Source organism: Polyodon spathula, chromosome 3, assembly GCF_017654505.1.
Source record: "Polyodon spathula isolate WHYD16114869_AA chromosome 3, ASM1765450v1, whole genome shotgun sequence".
NCBI classification, from domain to species: domain Eukaryota; kingdom Metazoa; phylum Chordata; class Actinopteri; order Acipenseriformes; family Polyodontidae; genus Polyodon; species Polyodon spathula.
This window is the reverse complement of record NC_054536.1, coordinates 38,788,737-38,813,029: the sequence shown is the minus strand read 5'-3', so window position 1 is coordinate 38,813,029 and position 24,293 is coordinate 38,788,737. Positions and strand designations below refer to the sequence as shown.

General features: G+C 37.0%; 1 protein-coding gene across 4 annotated transcripts in view; it reads right to left on the bottom strand.

Annotated features, from left to right (window-relative positions):
* Positions 1-24,293, bottom strand: part of tmem108 (transmembrane protein 108) — a 134,896-nt gene that overhangs the window by 3,530 nt on the left and 107,073 nt on the right. For 3 of the 4 annotated variants that reach the window (XM_041245215.1, XM_041245212.1, XM_041245213.1), the window contains 2 exons: positions 4,473-5,546; positions 1,662-1,816 (listed from right to left, as the gene is read on the bottom strand). In XM_041245215.1, coding sequence (XP_041101149.1) covers positions 1,662-1,816; positions 4,473-5,546 — 1,229 coding nt within the window. The remainder of the gene's footprint in view (positions 1-1,661; positions 1,817-4,472; positions 5,547-24,293) is intronic. The other variant, XM_041245214.1, reaches the window with a different exon arrangement.

The following is a 24,293-nucleotide window of genomic DNA, read 5'->3' as shown; positions in this document are numbered from 1 at the left end:
AAGGAATACAATAAGGATATGTGGAAAAGACGATGCATAGATGTTTTAATCCAGAACTCTACATTTTAAACAATTTAGTGGTGAACATTTCGGTCTGCATCTGAGGTGATTACATTATTTAGCACTTCCTATAAATGTTATCTGTTTAAACAAGTATTATTGAGAATATAAGGATCCCTGTAGAGCTCTTGGCTTTCTTGTGTATCTCCAAACATAAGAGGGCACTGTTTACCTCATATAGCATACTGGTACAGCATGTTATAAATATAGACAACTCTCATTAATACGAATTTCAAGGGACCAGAAAAACAAAATTATCTTATCAGTATCTAAGCCAAATGCATATTGTCAGTTTTTATTGAAATGACAGTAATTTTAACTTTAATTACAGAACAATGAGAAGTATTATACATTTAAAAGTACTCTGTATTTTATTGAAAATAGGGTTGGAAGTGAACTTTTAAAAAGTAACCATAGAAAATGGACTGCACTTGAAATCTGCATGTCCTGTTCTGATCAGTAGCACTGACATACAGGAAATTTGTGTTGAGTGAATTTGTATTTGAAGCTATTTTAAATAAGCAACTGCTAAATTTGACCAGGACCATGTAGAAAATTCATAATACCAGGAAATGTCTTTAATTCAAGTTTGTTTTAATGAGAATCGACTATATTAAGTAATACCAACTAAAGGAAACTGAAAAGGGCTTGAGTCATGCTGTCCAGATGTGCAGACTGGTGTATATGAAAACAGTTCGGGGTAGCTGAGATCTTAAAGATTCTGTTTTCAAAGTCTAGTTCTTGTAATGGTAATAGAGAAAGGGTTAATGTGAGTCATCTTGTAAAACTGAAGGTGATGGAGGTCATTAGCTCCAGTTACTGCCCTTATAAAGGAACAGGTTCTATACACACTAGATTTGCATTATGTTACTGTGCTTGGTATACTGCAGTCATTTTTTTTAGGGTAGCTCAAACCTATGTAAGCATGACAAAGAAAAAAATATTTATTGCGTTATTTATTATGTTGGAAAAAAAAACCTCCACATTTCAGAGTTTTCTACAGCTTATATTACAGTTTTTGTAACATACCACAAGAGACAAAAACAGAAGAAGCGAGGCCCCCCCTCCTTGCAACAGTGGTGAAAGTGTACTAGTTCATCATTAAATACAACCATGTAACCAATTTTAAAGCAAAATGAGGAGACTGAATGGGAATAGTGACATGAGTGGTGTGAATTACCAAAAATATTATTGCAAAATAACACAATCATTATTGCGATTTAATGCAATACTGTAATAACGCAATAATTATTGCGAAATAACGCAATCAATATTTGTATCTTGGTGCTTTAACGCAAATGAGCGTCCGTACAGACCAGTACTTCTGATAAACTGAAATGCAGTATCTGGGAGTTTTAAATAATTTCAAACTAGCAAATGCTTAAAAGCCTTAGTCTAATGTTATATTCAGCTGGGAAACCCCACTGTTTTGAACAAGTGTAAGCGGCTAAAGCTTTGAATTCCCACAGCTTCTTAATGTCACATACTTGCAGGCAAATCACCCCCACTAGCATAGCATTTTTTAAGTCGCAAGCAGAATTTTTATTTTTTTTCTTTACGATCACAATCTCAACACCCTAAAATGAGCACTAGAAATATACCTCTGCAGTTTCTAGAGATGTGATTTCTCTGGGCAGCTCGACGGCATGTCTGTTGAAGTAATCCATCGTGATTGCATTGTTCCAGTAGCTCAGGTTGTTTTCTGGGTTTGAGGTCTTCTTCTTCCTCCTCATGCAGCACACTGTTAATAAGACTGCTGTTGAAAAAATGAGGGACATTTTCATCAACAGAAAGCCAGCAGGGGATCTCCTTATCACATCAGAAGTTAATTCACTAGCCTTTCACCTCCTGCAGCCTGGGTCTGGGTTAGCAAATTGATTTGGTCGTCTCAGCTTGGGGCTCAGTGGTCTGCATCACAAAACCAACACACAGTTCACACAATGCAGCAGTCTCAAAAAGAGACAAAGGACTTAATTAACTTTTTTTTTTTTTTAAATGTAATTTAACTTCCCTCCACTCATTGTTTCAAGTCTTTGATTGGTTATTGAAATTGGAGTACTGTTACAATCACAAGAACCAGTTCTCAAAAAACAAAGCCAATCACAATAAATAAAATAAAAACAAAGGTTACTGCCACTTTTTTAAAAATGTCTAACTAGCCTTTTCAAACCCTATGTCAATTATTCTTCTTCACGCACATCGACTGAATCTTACATATTTTGACCCATGAACTGAGTTACCATAGCAACAAGCCAAAGTCTGCGTTTTATTATGACTGCCTCTCAAAATAGCAGGGAGCTAATTGCTATTTAATCTTATTGCACTAAATGAGTTGTGTAATAATAAAACATCCCATTGGAATTTAAGGTAAAATGTGTATCTTAAAAAGCAAGTAGCTTCTTTTATAATCCCCCTTATTATTTTATAGTGGTTGTGGGTTCTGTTGCTTCAATATTGAAAATCTCTATTTACCTGGCTTTCAGTTTGTGCCTCCCTCATTCCATTCACACCATGCAACAATCTGACCTTTCGACTCCCCCCCCCACCCCCCACACACTGCATTCATTAGAAGGTTGTTATTACTGGGAGAAAATTAGATTACGTGGTCTGACATATTTTTAAAAAGCCTTTTGTTTTACAATGTTCTAAAGGAAAGGGCATATATCCTGTATAGGAACTGAAATTAGTTTTAGCACATGAGCATGATATGTTAAAATAATAATAAAAAACAACAACAAAAAAAAACGAAGCAGTTCAAACACCTTCATCAAGAATTATTCACAGGTTCATAAAATGATTCTTAAACTGATAACTGTAAGGAAAATACTGAACAGATTTTGGGGTATGTTTGAAGAGGTAACTAACCAAAGTCCCATCACTCTATCTGTAAATTGTAAAGGAATTTCAAATTCAAATTTAGATTAGGAGCCTCAGGCCAAATCTTAGGCATGTTAGGAAGTAACCTATAATAGGATATACAGACTAGCACATGACCCTGATAAAGACTGCTGTGATGTGTACTTGGTGCTACATTCACAGCAGGGAATGGTTAACTAAATCAGGAGAGTGACAAAGGGACACATTTTTATTCCATTCTTTAATAACTCCCACTTTTAAAAAGAGAAAATAACCCTAATGTTGAAAAACTTAAAAACAAACAAGGTGCTAAAAATACCTTGCATTATATCATAGTTGTTTCATAATATAAAAAAGTTGTTTTCATGTCTGCTTTGGTAAAATGTTAAAGTGTTTTTCTAAATGAGACTGGAATTTTTGAAAAAAAATATTGGCTGCAATCTTCTTCATGTTCTGTTTGGCATCGGCTTGCTTATTAATTTTAATCACAGCGGTTTAAGTATAAATAATTATGCCATGACCGCTGATAGTACCACATATTTTTTATTTATTTATTTATTTATTTTAAATACCTCTATTTTGTAGTCTCCGGTATTAATTAAATGGAATAATAAAATTGTTTTAATGTTTGTAATGGTGTATTCCAACCACCTCCGTTGCCCATAACCACAGTATTTGGTATCACCCTGCACTTTTAAGAACGCATTTTTTTTATGTGAGGAGCTTGAGTAATTTAGAGCCAAAGAAAGAAATCATTATTTATTTAATATTTATTTACATATGTTGGGTTGCAGCAACAGGCTCAGAGTGGTGAATGGGTCTGTTCAGACCAATTATATTTGTTATAAATAAAATAAATATATAAATTATTGTTGTAATACAAGACAGATTATACGATTAGTAATTTTCTAAACAATTAACAATATTCCCATCCCTAGTATTAACCACTGCCTTTCTCTAAAATTTAAATATTTGTTACTCTCCACACACATCCACATAAAGCAGCCTGCACCTTTTCCACATGACACCTGAGTGATTCTGAGTTGTAATGTAATGCCTCAATCAGCCAGAAAGCCATTGAGAAAAATAGTAATCTATTGCATAACACTGTTACTTTCCAGCTAAATGCTACACTATGCAACCTTAGGGCAAGTCTTTTAGCTCCTTATCCCCAAGTTCCCAACAAGCGAGTCCTAAAACACTACTAGAATCAATGCAAAAACAAATGCTTGCCTCGCTCAAGTTTTTTTTGACTAAGTTGTTCATACAAAACTAGTAACTATTAACTTACTATTAACTATTAACTAGTAACTATTAAATTAGCTGCTGCAGGGTGATAGAGGAAAGCTACATCTTTGAAAGTTGGACTATATTTGAGGTTAACTTAGAACTGCATACTGTTTTAAAGTTTCTGCAACTTCTGAAAAACCCTGTTTATTGTAAATGTATCTCCATTTCCCAATAATAATTAAAAAAAAAAAATCATCTGGTTTAACAAAAGGTTTAACGGGCTCCTTTGTGAGGTTTCAATGCGAGATATGAAGGGGAATACTTACAACAGGATGAAACGGGGACACTGATGGCCAAAATAATCCAAACAATGTCCACTTTGCTGAGACAGATGCTGGCTCTCTGATGAGGCTTGTCCACTTCAGTCACATGGGAGAGGTTACCAGGAAGTCCAGGCCCCTTGGTCACCGCAGGCACCTGTCTATTCAGGAAGTTCCCTGTTGCCGTGGAAGCAGATTCCGTAGTGGAGGCAAAGGTCCCATTCAATGACACCATGTCATCCAAATCAGTGCTCATTATACTGCCATTGAAAGTTGTGTTTGCCTGTGTATCACTCTCCAATGTAGTTAATGAAATATTAGCCTGTTCTTTAGAGGGACTCTGAGGCCATTGTGAGGATGGGGGCTCATTCCATGTGGGAGTTGCAAATATTAAGGATTTACCTGACAGCTGATCAGTCAAAGAGCTGCTTAAAGTTAAGACATCATTGTCAGAGGGAGAATCAAAAGGCACTGATACTGTCTCAAGCAGAACCAATGGGATGACCTCTGAGCTTCCATCTTGCCCTGCACTTGTAAGGCCATTGGCAATTGAAACGTTAAAGATTTGTGGTAATTCCCGCAAAGCAACGGCATGGATGCCAGAACGGTCTGGACTAGCCAAAGAATGACTGACAAGCATTCTTATTGAAGATGAAGGCTGCAATTCAGTGGTAACGTAAGGCTGTGGGGATCCAGTGGGTCCCTGTATATCCAACTTGGGCATCTTCTCTTTTAAATGTTCTGCATTTGAAGTACTGGTGTAGTGGGACTCATGGACATCCTCTCTTGTGCTAGAAATACCCTGGAGAGGGTCTGTTGTCAATTTGTTTCCCACAAGGTTGGTAGTTAGGGTGGGTTCAATGGCGCCAGAGTCTGACAGTTCAGTGGCATAGTATCCCTGAATATTTTCTTCTGTGCTAGAGTTTTGTTGCCAGACTGAACTGCCTGGTATGCTGGAGGAATGAGCTCTAGACCTGTTCAACATTGCCGTAGTGACAGACGGGTCTTTGATAGGTCCCTGATACAGTTCCTGTACAGCAGATATCAGCTCTTCTGTCAGTGCCAGGATCAGTAGCACATCTGAAGAGTAAAAGAGGGGAGAGTGAGTTTATTTCTAACAGCCAACCCACCCATTCCTATAGGTTTTCTGGTGTAATTGAAAGTTAAATAATCTGTCATGTGAATTGCTTATCAGTAAAAACTGGTTGATTTTAGAGCAACCATGTATATCACACCATAGTGTTAAAGTAAAAGGAGCAGAAAACAACAACTCACAATAATAAAAATCCTTGTAACATGCATATCATATCCTACAGGGCTTTAAGTTAAACTTCATTTTCCTAGCAAATCTAATTTGTCTTGTAACCCTGAAATATCATATTCTACATTTATTTAATACATATTCTGTTCCATTCAGAAGCTAAAGGACAATACTGTTGCAATTTGAATCCTACATTCTACAATTCCTCAAGTAATGAACATTGAGTTAGTATATGTAAAGAAAGAGAGTCTGTAGATTACATAATCAAATGCAATTATTGATGCCTTAGCTATTCCCTTAAGACGTCATTTAAGTTGTCCTTTATTTAAAGTATATAAACTTAGGTACAAAATAATGCTCTTTAGTTTTTCATGGTGCCTAGGCAAATCTAATTGGTTCCATAGGGACGGCCTATCAATCCCATTCAGGAGGAAATTATGCTTAAAGTATTCATGCCTAAAGCTGGAATTAAAAGGTTGTCTTTTTCATATGGAAGAGGCAAAACACAGCACATATATTACCTTTTAATTGTTTTGTATCTATCTCTTTATCTATATCTTTTTAGATGATTCACTTTTTCATATATCCAGACAGTTCACACACAATATTCAAATTGCAGCTGAAAGTCTTTGTAGACTGGCTTTCTGCACTGGCTCTGCTCCAGGAGGTGCTGTCCTAGATTGCTACTGAACAGTCATTTAGTGCGTTTACAGGAGCATAAGAATTCCAATATTTTTCTGAAAACTATGTTTTCGGAAATCTAATTCCGATATCAAAAGTCATTTAAAAACAGTTTTCAGAAAATGTATCGGAATATTCCGAAAGTCATTTTTCGGAAAACTTATTCCGATAGCATACTGCAAATGCGCAAACTTTGACCTTCATTCCTGCATGAGGTTTTAGAAAACAGAGAAAATAATAATAATCTGTAGTCATACTGCATGCATCCATTTGTCAGGTTAGGGATAAAGAAATACATTTGTTAAAGTCCGTATGTATTTGCTAATAGCCCATACTGAAGCAGCAAATGTTTTCCAGCTTTAAAATGATGTGATAATTTAAAATAATGTCTGCAAAAGAAACTGGTAATATAGAACAGGATGAGCTGTTGGAAAGGCTGATTGCACATTGTGGGGAATCTGAACAGAGGTATAGGATTGTAATCTTTGAATTCAAGACCTGAATCTTCAATAAAGCACTATATTGGATTGGTCTCCGTTCTATCTCAGAAATGTCCAGTCTTCAAATCGTACTTAGGCTACTACAGTACTTTGCATGTGAAAATATCCTGCTTTTTCCGAAAATGTCATGAATTCTAATTTGATTTTCTACCGTTAATCATGTAGACATGGAACAGTTTCTGCCTTCCTTTAACTAAATCGCTTTCTACTTTTATGCTTATTATGATGATACTGGTTTTCAGGCAAAATTTTAGGAAAAGAAAATGGGTTCCTTTTTACAGGGTTTCCCAGTTCTGGTCCTGGGGACCCACTGTGTCTGCTTGTTTTCATTCCAACTGAGTTCTCAATTACTTAATTAAACCCTTATTTGAAGGATTGGGAAACCTTGGGTTAAGAGTCTCATTCCAGATCCTCAGGAAGAAAAAAACACACCCCCAATAAAGTTACCAACCCAGAAATAAACTACTACTTTCATTTAGGGTCTTGTAAGTAGTCTTAAGTTGTTTTTTCCTTTCAGAAATGACAACATTTTGAAAAGTTTTTGGAATTTCAGCTAATTATGCTAAGCCCTAGTGACACGTACAGTACAGGCCTCACACGTGAACATAGGGGGTATTTAAATCTTGCTTCTGATCCTTCAGCCAAAATAGTGTATATCTCTAATCTGTAACCGTGACCACAGGCATAGCACTAATGGAACTGTTGATGAAATCTGTGTTGGCTGAAACAACTGCCTGGACCCTTCATAAGGGTCAGTGAGCGCAGAATTTTCAATTGCAGAATGTACTTTAAACCCTGTAGTTACTACAGCTCACTGCACCCCACCTTCTCCTATACATTTTCCTTAGAGACCAAACAGAATATATGTATGCTACAGTGTATGACTGAAATGTGTTATACAATATAACATAACAAGTCTGACAATAATGTGACATATTTAAGGGTAAGCTGCCACAGCAAACCAATATAAGAGGACAGAACACTGATGATGGCAGTGTTGTAATGTACGACAATCTAAACCAAATTTTCCTTCAGTATGACACTTTATGATACAATGTATAAACTGCATAACAAAACAGACAATGGGTGCATTTTCATTATTCTGTAGAACGGTTTTAGTGATTTGGAGCTCATTTTGGCAGTTTCCAAAAGAATAACCTCCGTTTTCTACACAGTTGGTATCTCTTGTGTGTTAAAGTCGCAGGCGGTCAAGCCTGGTAAATGGCAGAAAAAGCAAAGTCAGAGGCAGTAACTGCAACTTAAGTGCTTTCGTGAACTTTTATTATTAACAAAAAAAAATAAAACACAGGAACCAAAACAAAATCCGAAACACTTTTAAACAAATACAGTACCCACGCACAGCTATCTCGGCCATTATTGCACATAAAGAGTTTATTGTATGATGAGACACAATTTATTACATGAAAATGAATAAATTCAGGTCTGCTTGAAGGTGTTGGGAAATCCTTCTTCACATTTCTACTGTTTGTTCATAAAAAAGCAATTTCATAGGGATCCATTTTTATCAAAATCAAAGCAATTATTTGGGTTGTTTAGTATTGGTGTGCCTATACTCACAAATAATCCCCTTAATGAAGTTTTAAGTTGTTAGGTATGGGAGTAAAACACAAAACAAAGTGTTCCCTTGGTTGCATTTGTTTACACAATTAACAAGTACCAATTAATAACGTTCCATTTCTTTTATCCCTTTAGTACAAAACCATTTAGATTTTACTTTGATGTTTTGCAACATATTTTCATTGCCAGTTTATGGCCTCGGTACTCCAGTATGGTAGTAAAAACGCCAGAGCCCTGAGCGAAAGGAAAATTTGTTTCCAATTGACTTTTATATTATGGAATGCAAACGTTAATTGCCATTGATTGGTGCTCAGATGGAAAGGCAGGTTTTATTGTTGTGCAGTTAGCACATTAATTAATAGGCATGTCTGGTTTCGTTTAAAGGTGCAATGATTTTTCATTTTTTTCAGGATTCACTTGTATAGTACTGTTGGTAGGTCAATAAACATATCTGTGTAGTTTTAATGTATAGGTTTTAATGCTAAGTGTACGAAAAACAACTCTATGAAAAGTTGACACCTCTATGAAAAGTCCAGCTCACTCGAAGCTGTGTCTAATTTATGTGTGACGTCACACCAGGACAAGCTCGCCACCCCGCCTGCTGCTTTCCTGCATTACCGCCCACCAAAACTGCTCACCAAAACACAACGTACCCAGGGGGAGATACCATGGTAGATAGGTGTGAAATATATGGCTGCTCCAACACAGCAGGGCCATTGGTATCTCTCCATGAGTTTCCTAAAGAGCCAATACGATGCCGGCAATGGGCGAAGTCCGTGAGGAGGACCAGGGATTGGGATGCTAAACCCAACAGCAGCTGCATCTGCAGCACCCACTTTACCGAAAACAGCTTTATTAATGTAATGATGTTCAAGATGGGTGCTGTTAACAAAGTTAAATTAAATAAGGATGCAGTACCATCCATTTCACAAATTCCACTTTTCCCTTAATTACTTGTAGGCCCTTTCCTTCATCTCCCTCCAGGTAGCACCTGGGATGTGTATTATGGCCTGAGAGTCCACAAGGTGGGAGCAGTCATAAATGACGGCAACAGAAGCTGTCAACAATCAACAACATTAATCTTAACACTAAGGACAATACATTCATCGCACCTTTGGCCATGTGCTGCCCGGTGTGAGGAAGGCTTAGGTCGGCCAAGGTGTCTATGGCTCACCACACACTTGTAGACTGATCTGCTGGCCTGCCTGTAAGTGGCCCAGAGCTGTGTGGTCGTCTGATGCTGTAGCTCTGAGGTGGCTGCATGGCGGCCGTGCAGAGTGAAAAGAAGTGGACGGCTGACGGCACACGTTTTGGATGATGCGTGTGCTCGTCTTCATCCCTCCCGAGTCAGCATGGGGGTTGCAGCGGTGAGCCAGGTTTAAAATTGGGCATTTCAAATTGGGAAGAAAATGAGGTAAAAAACAACTGGCGATTCCAAATTTAAAAAAAAAACAAACAAAAAGATAAGTAGCATGAGTGCATTTTACTAATTAATTAAATTAATTAAATTATTTAAAATAGACTTCCATTTTCATACTATTTTACATTTTACTTATTTTTATTGTTTGATAAAATTATACTGGTTAGTCATCAGTGTGTCACACAATATTTTGGTACTGAGTAAGGTCGCGCAAGCTTAAAAAAGTTTGGGAACCACTGCCATAGCAACAATATATTTTTAACAATATATATTATGATGCAACACCCCAAACATTGAACAACCAAAAAATGAGTCTCTTACTCATTCCTCCTGTTCATCGGGTTAGTCGGCACAACACTGATATTGTTCAAATCTGATGATTAAGTTCAAATATGGCTAGGCAAAAGCTGGCATGCAGCTACTGACACCAACAACAAGGCACAAAACCCTGATCCCCAAGCATAGAAGAACACAAATTATATATGGAAGCTACTGTAAATCAAGGTCAGTACATTAGGTCAAAAAACAAAAATGCTAACTTTTTTTTTACAAATGAATCCCAGTTTTTAATAACGTTATGAAGCGGTGATAGATTCTACAGTGTTCTTCAAATAAAGCAAATAATTAAATATCCACACAGACAAGAGACTTCTGAAGGTTGTGTCATCCTCATCTAGGTTTGGGTAGGTCTGAATCTAAAGTGCTAGGCTTGACGGATCAATGAACTAAGACCTTGCTTTAATGTAGCCAGCCCCCCTGTGACATAGTGTTCCATACCGAACAAGTAAATTAGGATTATTTGACAGCAACATCCAAAGGACAATATGTTCTGATAGCCTGCCTTGCCTTGTACTCTGGGCTTGTCTTTTGTAGCTCTATTTGCCCTCTCGGCCCGCTGCCAAATCACTGTTATTATAGCTGCCGAGAAGCACTGCTGTTGCTATGGGAAACATAGCAACAGCAGATGCACTTAAGGGAGGCTGATGGTGGACAACTATTGTGATGTGTAACCTTTCCTTCAGAAAGCAGTGCCATCAAAGGGTGACCTTTTGAAAAATGTGTCACCACAGATGCATGTCTTAGAAAGCAGCTGTGACTTCCTTTATCTTTATGCCTGTTTTATAGGTTTTCTTTTAAACAGGATTAAGACAAAGATATGGTTAAGAGGGTGTATTTTCTTTTTAGTTAGTCATCGGCAATGGTTTTTACCCTGTTTTTTTCCCCAGCTTGGAATGACAAATTATTATTTTTATCCCGGTTCACCGCTGCAACCCTCCAGCGACTCAAGGAATGGAGGCTGAAACACATGCATCTTCCAAAACGTGCTCCTGTCAATCCTTCATTTTTCACACTGCGGATCTACAATGAAGCCGCCAGACCTATAGTGCCAGAGGACAACACAGATCTGAATGGCTCCACCGCAGACTTGCAGGCTCCCTGTCAGCCACAGGGGTATCTGGTGCGCAGTGAACTGTGGATTGCCCTGCCGACCTAAGCCCTCCCTACCCGGGCGGTACTCAGCCAATAGCCTGGATTGAAACCTGCGATCTCCAGGCTATAGGGCGCATCCTGCACTCCATGTGGAGCGCCTTTACGGGATGTGCCACTCGGGAGCCCTTGAGGGTATTCTTTTTAAAAAGACCTGAATGCCAGTATGAGATGGTAGTGCAATTTTTTTTTTATCTGATTAGGCATGTTTAACAGAGTCAATCTTGCATGCCAACAATCATCATTTTGAATTGCTCGTTCCATTTATTTTATTAATGTCGTACTTCTGAGGCAGTAAGTGGTCACTTGCTGTATTTGCAAGAACACAACAGGCTACTTCCAAGGTCACTATAGAAACCACTATGTCTCAGAAATAGAATATCCCCTACTTGGTACGGAGACCTGCCATTACATTTATATTCTTATACATTTTGTGGTTTCTTTTTTTTTTTTTTTTAGTTTCCCAATCCCCTCCCTCTTCAGTTCCGATATACTCTCTTTGACCTCTAAAACCAATAATTCTACTCTATTTGTGGATTTTTGTTTTAAATTCCTGACCTTTTCTAGTTTGCATGTTAAAAACAATTCCCAAACATATTGTGTGAAAATAAAAAATAAAAATGCTATATGTATTTAACTCTAACATAATTAATGACAATATTACAAAAATTGTTCTGTCATACTACAGAAGCCTAGGCTAATATGGTATACATACAGTAGCTTGTGCACTTACAATTTCCCTTTATTTGATCATATTTAGATGGTCTTACCTTGGTCTAGAATGATAATACACGTCCTTCAATCATACTGTTCTGTTTAATTTCTGATCACGTACAGTTTAAGGTAACCTATAGTATATTAACATACTTAAAAGAATACTGTATAGTATGCATTGTAAAGGTCACTGGCACAGCAGAAAGGTTGCAGCTAGTTATGTTAACACGCACCAAAGGTAATTTCAGTGTTGCTCTGGAGTGTTATTCACATGAATCCAAACAGTACAGGAACAATCAATGGTTCATTTACAAACATTTGTGAAATTCAGCAACTCATTAACAATATTGATACCCTTTGATTAAGATTATGGAATTGGCTTTTGTTAGCGCTAGCTTTTTGAACAACAGGCATGTAAGCTGTCAATTTCGCAGGATATATTTTATAATTATACCTTTACTACTTTATAAATCTGTTCAAAACATAAAAGGTATAGTTTCAGTTTTTGAAAAGGACCACCGATATGCATTTTTAACACTCTGTAGCCTGACAGTTTGCATTCAGTGCATGTGTTTTCAGGTTATTATTATTATAATTATTAATCAGACACAATGTAAATGTGGACTACTTGGGACGCTGTGTAATTGTCTACGTTACGGTAAAAGTCAGAGTATTGGCAAATCTTAAGATTTACTGGTAAATGTCGACATTTAACAAACAAAGTGGTAAATATCACAAATAAACATGATACTGCTTTACTTTGGACATTTACCGGTAAATCTCAAGACTAAGTTCCTTGCTAAATATCTTGCTTTCGTGCATTGTAAGGCTTCAGGATTCCTGTGTATCTCCAAGTACCACAAGAGTCTACCATGCAGTAAGTATATCTATTTTGTGCCTGTATTTGTCACATTTTGTGTCATAACCAAAGTGTGATCCTAAATTGTACTAAATTATTTCATTTACATTTAACAGAATGTTATTTTTATTACTACATATTTGGAGTACAACATCCTTCAACACCATTGAGAATTGTTTTATATGCTAATTTACCAGAATGTTGGTTGTTCTACATAAGCGGATCACAGTAATGTTCAATACCATGTTGAATTGCTCAATTGTGCATTACTGTAAGTTCATTAATGATCATTTTGCTAATGGAACATTTGTATGCATGCAGAAATAAATATATTCAACATTAATGATTATTTTGTTAATTGACAGTTTCTATGCAGGAATAAATACTCTTCGATGATATACTTGCATTTGCCAATGCTTGTAAATCATAAGCAGAGCTTCTGATTTTTGGTGTTTTACCCCGACTTTTCTACTCTCCTTTAAGAATTCAATTGATATCTGTTAAGCCATTTGTGTATCTCAGTCACAACTGAGAAATATGTTAATAGTAACATTGATTTAATTTACAGCTTTTTTCTGTGAAACAACTCAAGTTTTTTTTTTTTTTTTTTTAATTGACCAAGCCTGAATTTTTGATTGACAAGCAGAACGTACAAACAAGATCGCAACATGTTAACAAGAGACTAATCTTTGTTAAAGCTATAATGAAAAATAAAGTATTGCATGCTGGACACACTTTATTACAATCATTCCGCGTGACTGTATTTAACAAAGACGAGTCGCTTCTGCTTTGAAATTAAAGTTAGACTTACGAGCCCATTTAGTTGTTTCACAGAAAAAAAAACAAAAAAAAACTGAAAATTAAATCAATTTTACTATTAAAATGTTTCTCAGTTGTGACTGAGATACAGGTATCAACTAAATTTTTTAAAGGAGAGTATAAAAGTTGGCGGAAAACACTGAAAACCAGAAGCCCAAATGCTCTTTGGTAAATGTCCGAAAAGCTATTAACTTCTGCATAATTTCTGACTTTTACCGGTAAGACTTAAGATTGACCAGATTCTGACTTTTACCATAACATGTATAACAAATAATTTTAGTTTCTTAAAATATAATAACACATGCAAGGTATTTTCTAATTTTATAATTTCCTTTTATTTTAAATTGTTGTGTGTAGGCTATATAAACAAAAGATTTTGAATTTAAAACAATGCATATATATATATATAGTACTGTGCAAAAGTTTTAGGCAGGTGTGAAAAAATGCTTTCAAAAATGCTTTCAAAATAGACGTGTTATTAGTTTATATTTATCAATTAACAAAATGCAAAGTGAGTGAACAGAAGAAAAATCACATCAATATTTGGTGTGACCACCCTTTGCCTTCAAAACAGCATCAATTCTTCTAGGTACACTTCCACACAGTTTTTGAAGGAACTCGGCAGGTCGGTTGGCCCAAACATCTTGGAGAACTAACCACAGTTCTTCTGTGGATTTAGGCAGCCTCAGTTGCTTCTCTCTCTTCGCGTAATCCCAGACAGACTTGATGATGTTGAGATCAGGGCTCTGTGGGGGCCATACCATCACTTCCAGGATTCCTTGTTCTTCTTTATGCTTAAGATAGTTCTTAATGACTTTCGCTGTATGTTTGGGGTCGTTGTCATGCTGCAGAATAAATTTGGGGCCAATCAGATGCCTCCATGATGGTATTGCATGATGGATAAGTATCTGCCTGTACTTCTCAGCATTGAGGAGACCATTAATTCTGACCAAATCCCCAACTCCATTTTCAGAAATGCAGCCCCAAACTTGCAAGGAACCTCCACCATGCTTCACTGTTGCCTGCAGACACTCATTCATGTACCGCTCTCCAGCCCTTCGGTGAACAAACTGCCTTTTGCTACAGCCAAATTTCAAATTTTGACTCATCAGTCCAGAGCACCTGCTGCCATTTTTCTGCACCCCAGTTCCTATGTTTTCGTGCATAGTTGAGTCGCTTGGCCTTGTTTCCACGTCGGAGGTATGGCTTTTTGGCTGCAAGTCTTCCATGAAGGCCACTTCTGACCAGACTTCTCCGGACAGTAGATGGGTGTACCAGGGTCCCACTGTTTTCTGCCAATTCTGAGCTGATGGCATTGCTGGACAACTTTCGAATGTGAAGGGAAGTAAGCATGATGTGTCTTTCATCTTCTGCAGTAAGTTTCCTTGGCCGACCACTGCGTCTACAGTCCTCAACGTTGCCCGTTTCTTTGTGCTTCTTCAAAAGAGCTTGGACAGCACATCTGGAAACCCCTGTCTGCCTTGAAATTTCTGCCTGGGAGAGACCTTGCTGATGCAGTATAACTACCTTGTGTCTTGTTGCTGTGCTCAGTCTTGCCATGGTGTATGACTTTTGACAGTAAACTGTCTTCAGCAACCTCACCTTGTTAGCTGAATTTGGCTGTTCCTCACCCAGTTTTATTCCTCCTGCACAGCTGTTTCTGTTTCAGTTAATGATTGTGTTTCAACCTACATATTGAATTGATGATCATTAGCACCTGTTTGGTATAATTGTTTAATCATACACCTGACTATATGCCTACAAAATCCCTGACTTTGTGCAAGTGTACCTAGAAGAATTGATGCTGTTTTGAAGGCAAAGGGTGGTCACACCAAATATGGATTTGATTTAGATTTTTCTTCTGTTCACTCACTTTGCATTTAGTTAATTGATAAATATAAACTATTAACATGTCTATTTTTGAAAGCATTCTTACTTTACAACATTTTTTCACACCTGCCTAAAACTTTTGCACATATATATATATATATATATATATATATATATATATACACCACCTATATATACTATATATATTTATATATATATATATATATATATCTATAATATCTATATATATGGTATAACAGTCTAAATGTCCACTTTTTATATCGTATATACAAATAAGACTTTATAGAGTATACGGTATACAGTGTGTGGCTGTACAGGTGTTAAAAGTAATTCAGCTAAATGTAATTGTCCACTAGGTAAAGATTTTTCATTAAATGCTCTATGTTACTTAAAACAATTACTTGAAAATAACATGCACTGGGACAAAGGGTAATATCTGAAGCCTCAAGCTGTCGAGATGAATATAGCCGATTGGATTGAAAACTTTCCTTGCTATTGCATATTCATTTCTTCAAATGCTGCATCTGCATATATCATTGTTTTACGTGGACAGCATCCCCTACACCCCACCACTATTTTCCCCCTTTAAAAAAAATAGTAGTACAGGGGTACTCCCCCATCTGAAGAAGTGTGTCATCAAGGTATGTGACTGAGTCTATTCACCCGAGTGACCAGGGATCTTTGTTAGTTAAACTGTGACTAACACATATATGTCCCTGCAATTCTTTATTTTTTATAAAAAATATGTCAGGATAACGCTGCGGGCCCAGCTGTTATTTGGCAGGAATGAGACTCATAGACAAGAAAGCCGAAGTTCAAGCAAACAAATAAGCAGTGCACAAGGGCCAAAACACTCATCAAACTTCCTTTACCACACAAAGGGTTTCTCCTTCCTTACAATACAAGTGGTCATTCTCCAATTAGCACTTAATTACCTAACTGGAGAATGACTACACCTGTGATTGTTGGCAGGGGCAGATTTAACCCTGTCCACTCCTAACCTTACGTTCCCCCACACACTATTCACACCGGCAAGGCTTTTTAGTGTAGCTTGTGTGAATTTAATAAACCACTATTTCATTTTCCGTTGAAGTTGTTGTTTTTACAGTAGAAAAATTAGATTTTTGAAGTGAGATTTTTTTCACTTCTAATGAGAGCCCAGACAGAAAATGATAGTATTTGACATTCAAACAACACTGGTTTCACTACATTTCTGTTCTTCAAAGGACAGCTACTGTTCCAATTAGGATGGCTGTAGTCATTTTTAAAGTGTTAGGAGAGCTGAGGTTGGGTTTTACATTGCAGGGTATCCAATTAACTGGGGAGCAAAACTCCAACAAAAGCAAAAAAAAGAATCTTGTGACCCTGCTTCCCCAATACATTATTAATGTGCAGCTTTCTTCTGAACAAATTATTATTATTTGTTCATTTTAGTAGAGGCCTTTATCTAACTTACAAAGACTAGGGTGTGTGAGCTATGCATTCACATAGTAGCAATAGCTTGTTGTGATTTGAAACAATTTTTATTTTATAGTTCGCAAAACCCCATGAGAAGTAATGTTAATACTGTACAATGCATTAGTAAGACCTCATCTAGAATATTGTGTTCAGTTCTGGTCACCTCGCTACAAAAAGGATATTGCTGCTCTAGAAAGAGTGCAAAGAAGAGCGACCAGAATTATTCCAGGTTTAAAAGGCATGTCATATGCAGACAGGCTACAAGAATGTAATCTATTCAGTCTTGAACAAAGACGACTATGCAACGACCTGATTCAAGCATTCAAAATTCTAAAAGGTACTGACCCAAGGGACTTTTTCGACCTGAAAAAAGAAACAAGGACCAGGGGTCACAAATGGAGATTAGACAAAGGGGCATTCAGAACAGAAAATAGGAGGCACTTCTTTACACAGAGAATTGTGGGAGTCTGGAATCAACACCCCGGTAATGTTGTTGAAGCTGACACCCTGGGATCCTTCGAGCAGCTGCTTGATGAGATTCTGGCATCAATAAGCTACTAACAACCAAACGATCATGATAGGCCGAATGGTTTGTAAACTTTCTTATGTTCTTATGTTCTTATGTTTAGGTGACCACTGTATCGAATAATTATTTACAGACTAAATTGGTTCTCATATTATCCTTGGCCTGAATATACTGGATACATGAGGGGGTATGGTGTGGTACTGAATACATAATATCCCAGTAACTTACGTCAGAGCTCATACAACCCACACGTTGCAGGATCTAGATTATGATTTTCTGAAGGATGAAGATTTTATAACACAGCTATATTGCCTCTTCTTTGGCACTGAACATTTTGTAATTTTCCGTGGCATAAAACCAACAAAAAGCAAATGCTTATCTATCGGCTTGGATGTCTGCTAACATTATTCTTTTTCCCACCCGGCGAGGAAAATAAGATCCATGTATATAAATAACCACTTTAAAAGAGTAAGATATAGCAGGTCACTGGATTTATACAGTTGTTACTGCATCCTTTTTCTTATTTTATTCTGGGCCAATTTTTATTACTGAACCGTGACGTTTAATAACAATAACAACAAAACAACAATAACAACAACAACAATGCAAACCTACCAACGTTTAATTGGTTTGAATTAACATTAAAAACACACTCTAAAAGCCGGTTGGATGCCAGTTGTATGCATGCAGAGTGAAATGTAAACTGTTTTATTCATAATGAACTCTGTTCTACAAAAAGAAAATGCTATGTTTACTATGACACTCTGATTCTTTTAAAGTTTTCTCCTTTATCAGTGGCTTTGGACACTTCCATCCAGCAATCTAACTATACTTTTTGTTCTATTTTTGCAACTAAACATGTGTAAAATAAATGGCTTTAAATAATCTGTAAGTAACAAATTGAAGGGCCCAGTGTCAAAACACAACACGAAATAATAAACCAACTATAAATTATATATAAACCTGCAATTATGACTTGTCTTTATTTAAATTCACATAGGATTTTAACAGGCTGCTCAGTCCCATAGATACAACTTGCAAGGAAATGAGTGAGCAGACGAGATGTTCAAGGAACAGGAGCGATTCATCACATGCTTTTTTAAAATGACATCTTCGTGTTATCGTTTTTTTTTTTTTTTAAGATCTATCTGCAGTCTGGAAGAGGCCTGACTTCCTTCATGAATTAGATAATGACCCACGGAAGCTTGACGGGGGGTGCGAAACAGTTCCACTTCCCACTTATTCTGATACAGTACGCCTTTAATTTTTTAATCTGTTACCAGAAGGTCACTGGGGTTTTAAGTAAAATAACTGCTGTTGGATCACTATGTTTAAACAGTATCCCATGAACTTGAAGAATGCTCACAGTGATGCTATTGTGTAGTGTACCTGCGAGTGGTAAAAAGCTTCACACTGAGCCAAAAACATGCTCTATAAAGTAGCTCATTTAGAATGAAGTTATTTTAAAAAGTTGCAACTGTTTGCATTTCCTAATGATGTACAAAACAAACAAAAAAAACCAAACATCTGAACCGTACTCAACATGCTCTCATCTGTTTATATGCAAAATGACATTGACGAAAACTGTTTTATTGAAATAGTTACAACTAGTAGTACTAGTTCTTTAGTACTAGTAAATATTATTAAAAATACTGTATGGTACTATGAATTAGTTGTATGAAAGCTTGAGGTAATTCTATTTTAAAATGTCTACATTTGACATCTAGTAGGATGAACATAATGTCCTTGGTGTGCACTGTACATAGATAGATAATAAATAAATAAATTACATAGATAATAAATTATGAAAGTAGATGGGTGAGAATTACAATAAGTCAGTTTACGTCTGCATTAATGTAGATCTTTTGGTTCCCACACACAGGGTTCCAATCACCACAGAGACCTGCAATAATTCAGCCTGTGTTGAAAAGCTCTGTGATTTACTCAGCATACCACGTTTATAAAGCCGGCTGACTCGCAATGGAGAACATAGCTCAGTATTTGTGACTTGTGGTTTTACAAACTCCTGACGTTAGCTTTGAGGTAATTGGAAAATGACAAGGGATTTGAAAGTGTAGAAAAGCTCTTAGGGAATAGTTTGGTCAGTCATTTTCATGGGCAGGGTACATGGCGGTCACTGAGTTTAAAATTTTTGACTTTGTTGTTCCAAATATATGTTTAGTTTCATACAGGTATTAATCTTAATTAATAAATTTTATGAAGACGTCTACCCATGAATTACGGGGGGGGGGGGGGGGGGGGGGGGGGGGGGACACATCTATCTATCTATCTATCTATCTATATATATATATATATATTTATGGTAGCCTACATGTGTTAATGCTGACCTTGCTGTTTGTTCATTAGTTATTCACAGTGTGCTTATAAAGTGTACCCTGTGGTTATGATACGATGAAAAATGTTGCTAAAGGTAATCATCAGGTCTGCATCCAGTTGTTTGAGTTCCACAACTTGTTATTCAAACTGGAGACTAGTTGCTATTGCTATTGCTGTTGCTTTTATTATTTATTAGTTAATTTGCTATCTGTTGGAACGACACATATCCAACCGTCACATAACCGCCCTGATGAATTAACCGCCTCGCTAATTAAATAAGTCAATATTAAAAGTAGGTTACGAGAGTAATGGCATTGGCAGCAAATGCAGCTTCCACAATGGAAACAGAAAGAAAGTGTTATAGCATTCAGCCTTTAGGTGCGTTCCCCTTTAAGGTGGGCTGTATGGGTGTGTCAGTAGGTTGCGTGTGTCAATGATGTTTCAATACACCTGTCAAGTATTTTTTGTGCAATTCGTTTATACGATGGAGCGCACGCTTGCAGATATTTGCAGAGTGTTGTTGTAACTTTTAAACGCATCTGAATTAAACAAAGCGAGCTTCATAAATGCAATACTTACTGGCCGTTTGTTTAAAATAGCCGAAGCAACATTCAAACCCAGCTGAATATTGGCTGCTGGCAACATCAAGAAAGAGCGCAAAGTACCGTGACAGAGATATTAAGAAAGGAGGGAGGCAAGGACTTCTAGAGTTAAGAAAGAAACCATCAGTTGCAGGATACTGTACATTTACCTTTTTTTTTAAAATGTTTTTTCAAAAGCTTTGCGTGGAGATGGCTTATAGCAAACTGCACAGCAACATTATGTATTTGTAGCCTAATTAATCTTGTTTATGTTACCTTATTTTTAAAGCAAAAAAAAATCCCCATGTTTAAAGCAGATTGCATGTTGTTTTTGTTCACAAACGTATTTATGAATGTGTAAATGTTTTTTCTATAGATGTTCGCAAATCTGACTTTTTCACATATCCGCTTATACCGCAGTCCACAGGGGGTCGGATATGCAACGTTGTACTGTACTAAATTTAAACAGATAGACTGAAAATACAGGACAGCGAGAAAGCAGACTTCAACAACAACAATCAGGGCGTGTACAAGAACAGATTTTCTTTCATCAAGCAGAAAAAAAGTAAAATACATAAAAAATACTTTATTTATGTTTTTTTCCAGCAGATTGATTTGCAGCAGATCAAGCACAGACTGAACAATAACACCCCAGGGCCTTTACCAGAGATTAGGGACCTCCTATTGCCCAATCAGGTTAAAGGAAATCTCTGATCCATTTTCTAATGTATTTTAATGCTGTTTGTCATGGTTATTCATGTCATACTGTTAAATTTTGTATTGTAGCTCCCTGAATAGCTTTGAAGATACTGTAAGGTAATCTGTTACTTTTTAAAAGGCAATAGTACAGAGTATTACTGAGATCATCCCATGGGCTGCAGCACAAAGGAATGCCCACCTAGAAACTCTTCAGGGCATCAGATGATTCTTAAGAGTTAGGTTTCGGGTTAGGGTTAGGTACTGGGTTAGGGTTTTGTTATTTTTTTACATTTTTTTACATTTTTCTCCCAATTCGGAATGTCCAATTGTATTTAGACTCACTGATACGACCCCGGCACTGTAATGCACTGTATTTAGCCACTTCAGTATACTATGCAACCCATAAACAAGTAATCAAACCTTTTCTGTCTTGGCTGACTGCTTACTTGATGCATAATACAGGCTCCTAAACTATGTATATATTTTTCTCCTTGAATTTGAAAGTGACACATGAAAGTTTCCCCATTCTCACTGACAGATCCTAGATGCTGACAAGCAACTACACTCAGCGGTGAATGATTTAAAATACAAACAAGGCAAAGAATAGTGACATAAATACATGGTGTATGTTGCAGTCCATGAATAATAAATCACAACTGGCTCGACAACAGAGTATTATCATTACAATCTGAGGCACTTTCAGCTGTTCTTATACTAATATTTAATACAGTGTTAAATCTTTAACTCAGCTATCAATATATGTTGTCTTGCAATCCTGGTATAAAAAAAATACATATAAAAACAGAAACAGAAGCCCTAAATACCTCAATATATAGACCCATAAGCACTACTGAAAATTAAAGGGGGATGCACTAAAATAAATTCAGAGATGCACAATGTGATCTGTAATCTTTGCCATGGGAGATTATTACTAAAATCGCTCTAAATTCACCATATAAAACAGCAAACCTCAAAAACTGATACTCAATAACTTTTGTTATAGAAAGTTCAAACCTTGATTCATCACTATTAGATCATTTGATAAACAATTGTCTATAGATTGTATATGTCCTTTGTAAGGTTTCATCAGAACTAGATATTGAATAAACTTTAAAATGTGACACAAGTACAAGGTGTCTCCACTATACCAGTCTATCCTTCTTGGGCCCTGTGCCCTCTTGTTAAAGACAATACCGTCCTAACATCTTCCCTCACAGATTCCTTCATTAGCAATCATTGATCTGCAGGACCCACAGCTCAGTGCTGGCTACTATTCAGAAGGCTTATCACTCCAGCAGACACCCTAAATAAAACAGAGAACAAGCCGTAACAGGATCTGCTGTAACAGGCACTTGCATATAGGTTTGGCTTCTGGGAATGAAAAGGCACTTTCTCTCTTTATCTTACTGATTTTCATTTTTAACAATAGCAAATAAATAAAAAAAAAAAAAAAAAAAAAAACTTTTATTTTCACATTCTAGCACACTGCTGCTTTGGAGATGCCCAGAAACTGTACTTATGATGTCAGAACTGGATGTCTCCTGGTCTGGGTACCTTTAACGCTTTGTACCTTATTCATGAATTTTGATGTTGTTATATATAGTGTGGTCCATAATGATGATGATGTACTTGATATATTGACTCTCCCAGGAAATCTATTGAATTATTTATTTTATAAACTATAGACGTAACATCTCGTTTACAAAGTTTGCCCCAGATGACATATAATGAACAGGTTACAAATGTACAGTACATGCTTGTTGAGACTCTTTGTCTTTAGTGTCTGTGGGAAACCGGATTAAACTTGTCACTTTCACGGAACTATTCACTGTCTTCTGGTGTAAAAGAATTAATTCCACAACTGATGAGGTGTAAACAGGACGATGCCTATATATTTTTTTTACATGCAAAATAAAATAAACAAACAAAAGCCTAACTCCTCCAAGTATTAAACACATACCTTTCCAGGTCTGAAGAACACAGGTTTCTTCTCAGGCCTTAGCCTTAACACACACACTGAGAAACCTTACAGACCTGCTTAAATACAACTGCCTTGGGATCCCGAGTGGCGAATCTGGAAAAGGCACTCCTTGTGGCGTGCAGGAGGTGCCCTATAGCCTGGAGGTCGCTGGAACGAGTCTAGGCTATTCCACTGCCAACCGTGGAACGGAATTCCCAAGGGCCGGAGCACAATTGGCCGCCTGGGGGGGGGAGGCTTAGGTCGGCCAGGGTGTCCTCGGCTCACCATGTACCAGTGACCCCTGTACACTGGCCGGGCGCCTGTGGGCCTATCTATAAGTTGCCCAGAGCTGTGTGGTCCTCCGACGCTGTAGCTCTGAGGTGACCGCATGGTGGGCCTGAAGAGTGAAAAGAAGCGGACGGCTGACGGCACACGTTTCGGAGGACAAGTTTGTCCGTCTTCATCCCTCCAGAGTCAGCGCGGCGGTGGCAGCGGTGGGCCAGGTTGAAATAAACAATAATTGGGCTTACCAAATTGGGGAGAAAAAAAAAAAAATACACCTGCCTTGATTACTAGCAGGTGTGCCTAATTACATGAATAAAACAATCAACACTTCATCAATTAAACAATTATATTGCACACATTTTCCCAGTGTGCAGAGCCTCTGTCCCTTTTCATTTTTGAACATTTAAAAGTGAGTACATCACAGAATCTGAGTGCACTGACATTTTCAGCATGCTAATAAAAACATTTCTCAAATCCACTTTATAAAGTCAAAATGTACCAATTACATTTACAGTCATAACGTTTACAGTGATGTGTTAGGATAGTATCTTGATTAACAAATCAAATTATGATACAGTATATATAATTTATGCAGGGTTGTTTAATTAGCATACATGCAACACCTTTATCTGCAATTTGAGCTGGCATTTCCAAGAATGAAGCTCTTCTTGTCAAAGGTGTTTAAGCCATCAATTAAACTAAAACATAATACAAAACACTTTTTTAAAAAATTATTTATAAAGTAAAACTATCTCATTTATCTCATTTACAGACAATACCTGTGGGCAGACTGCTGCATAGCTTATCATA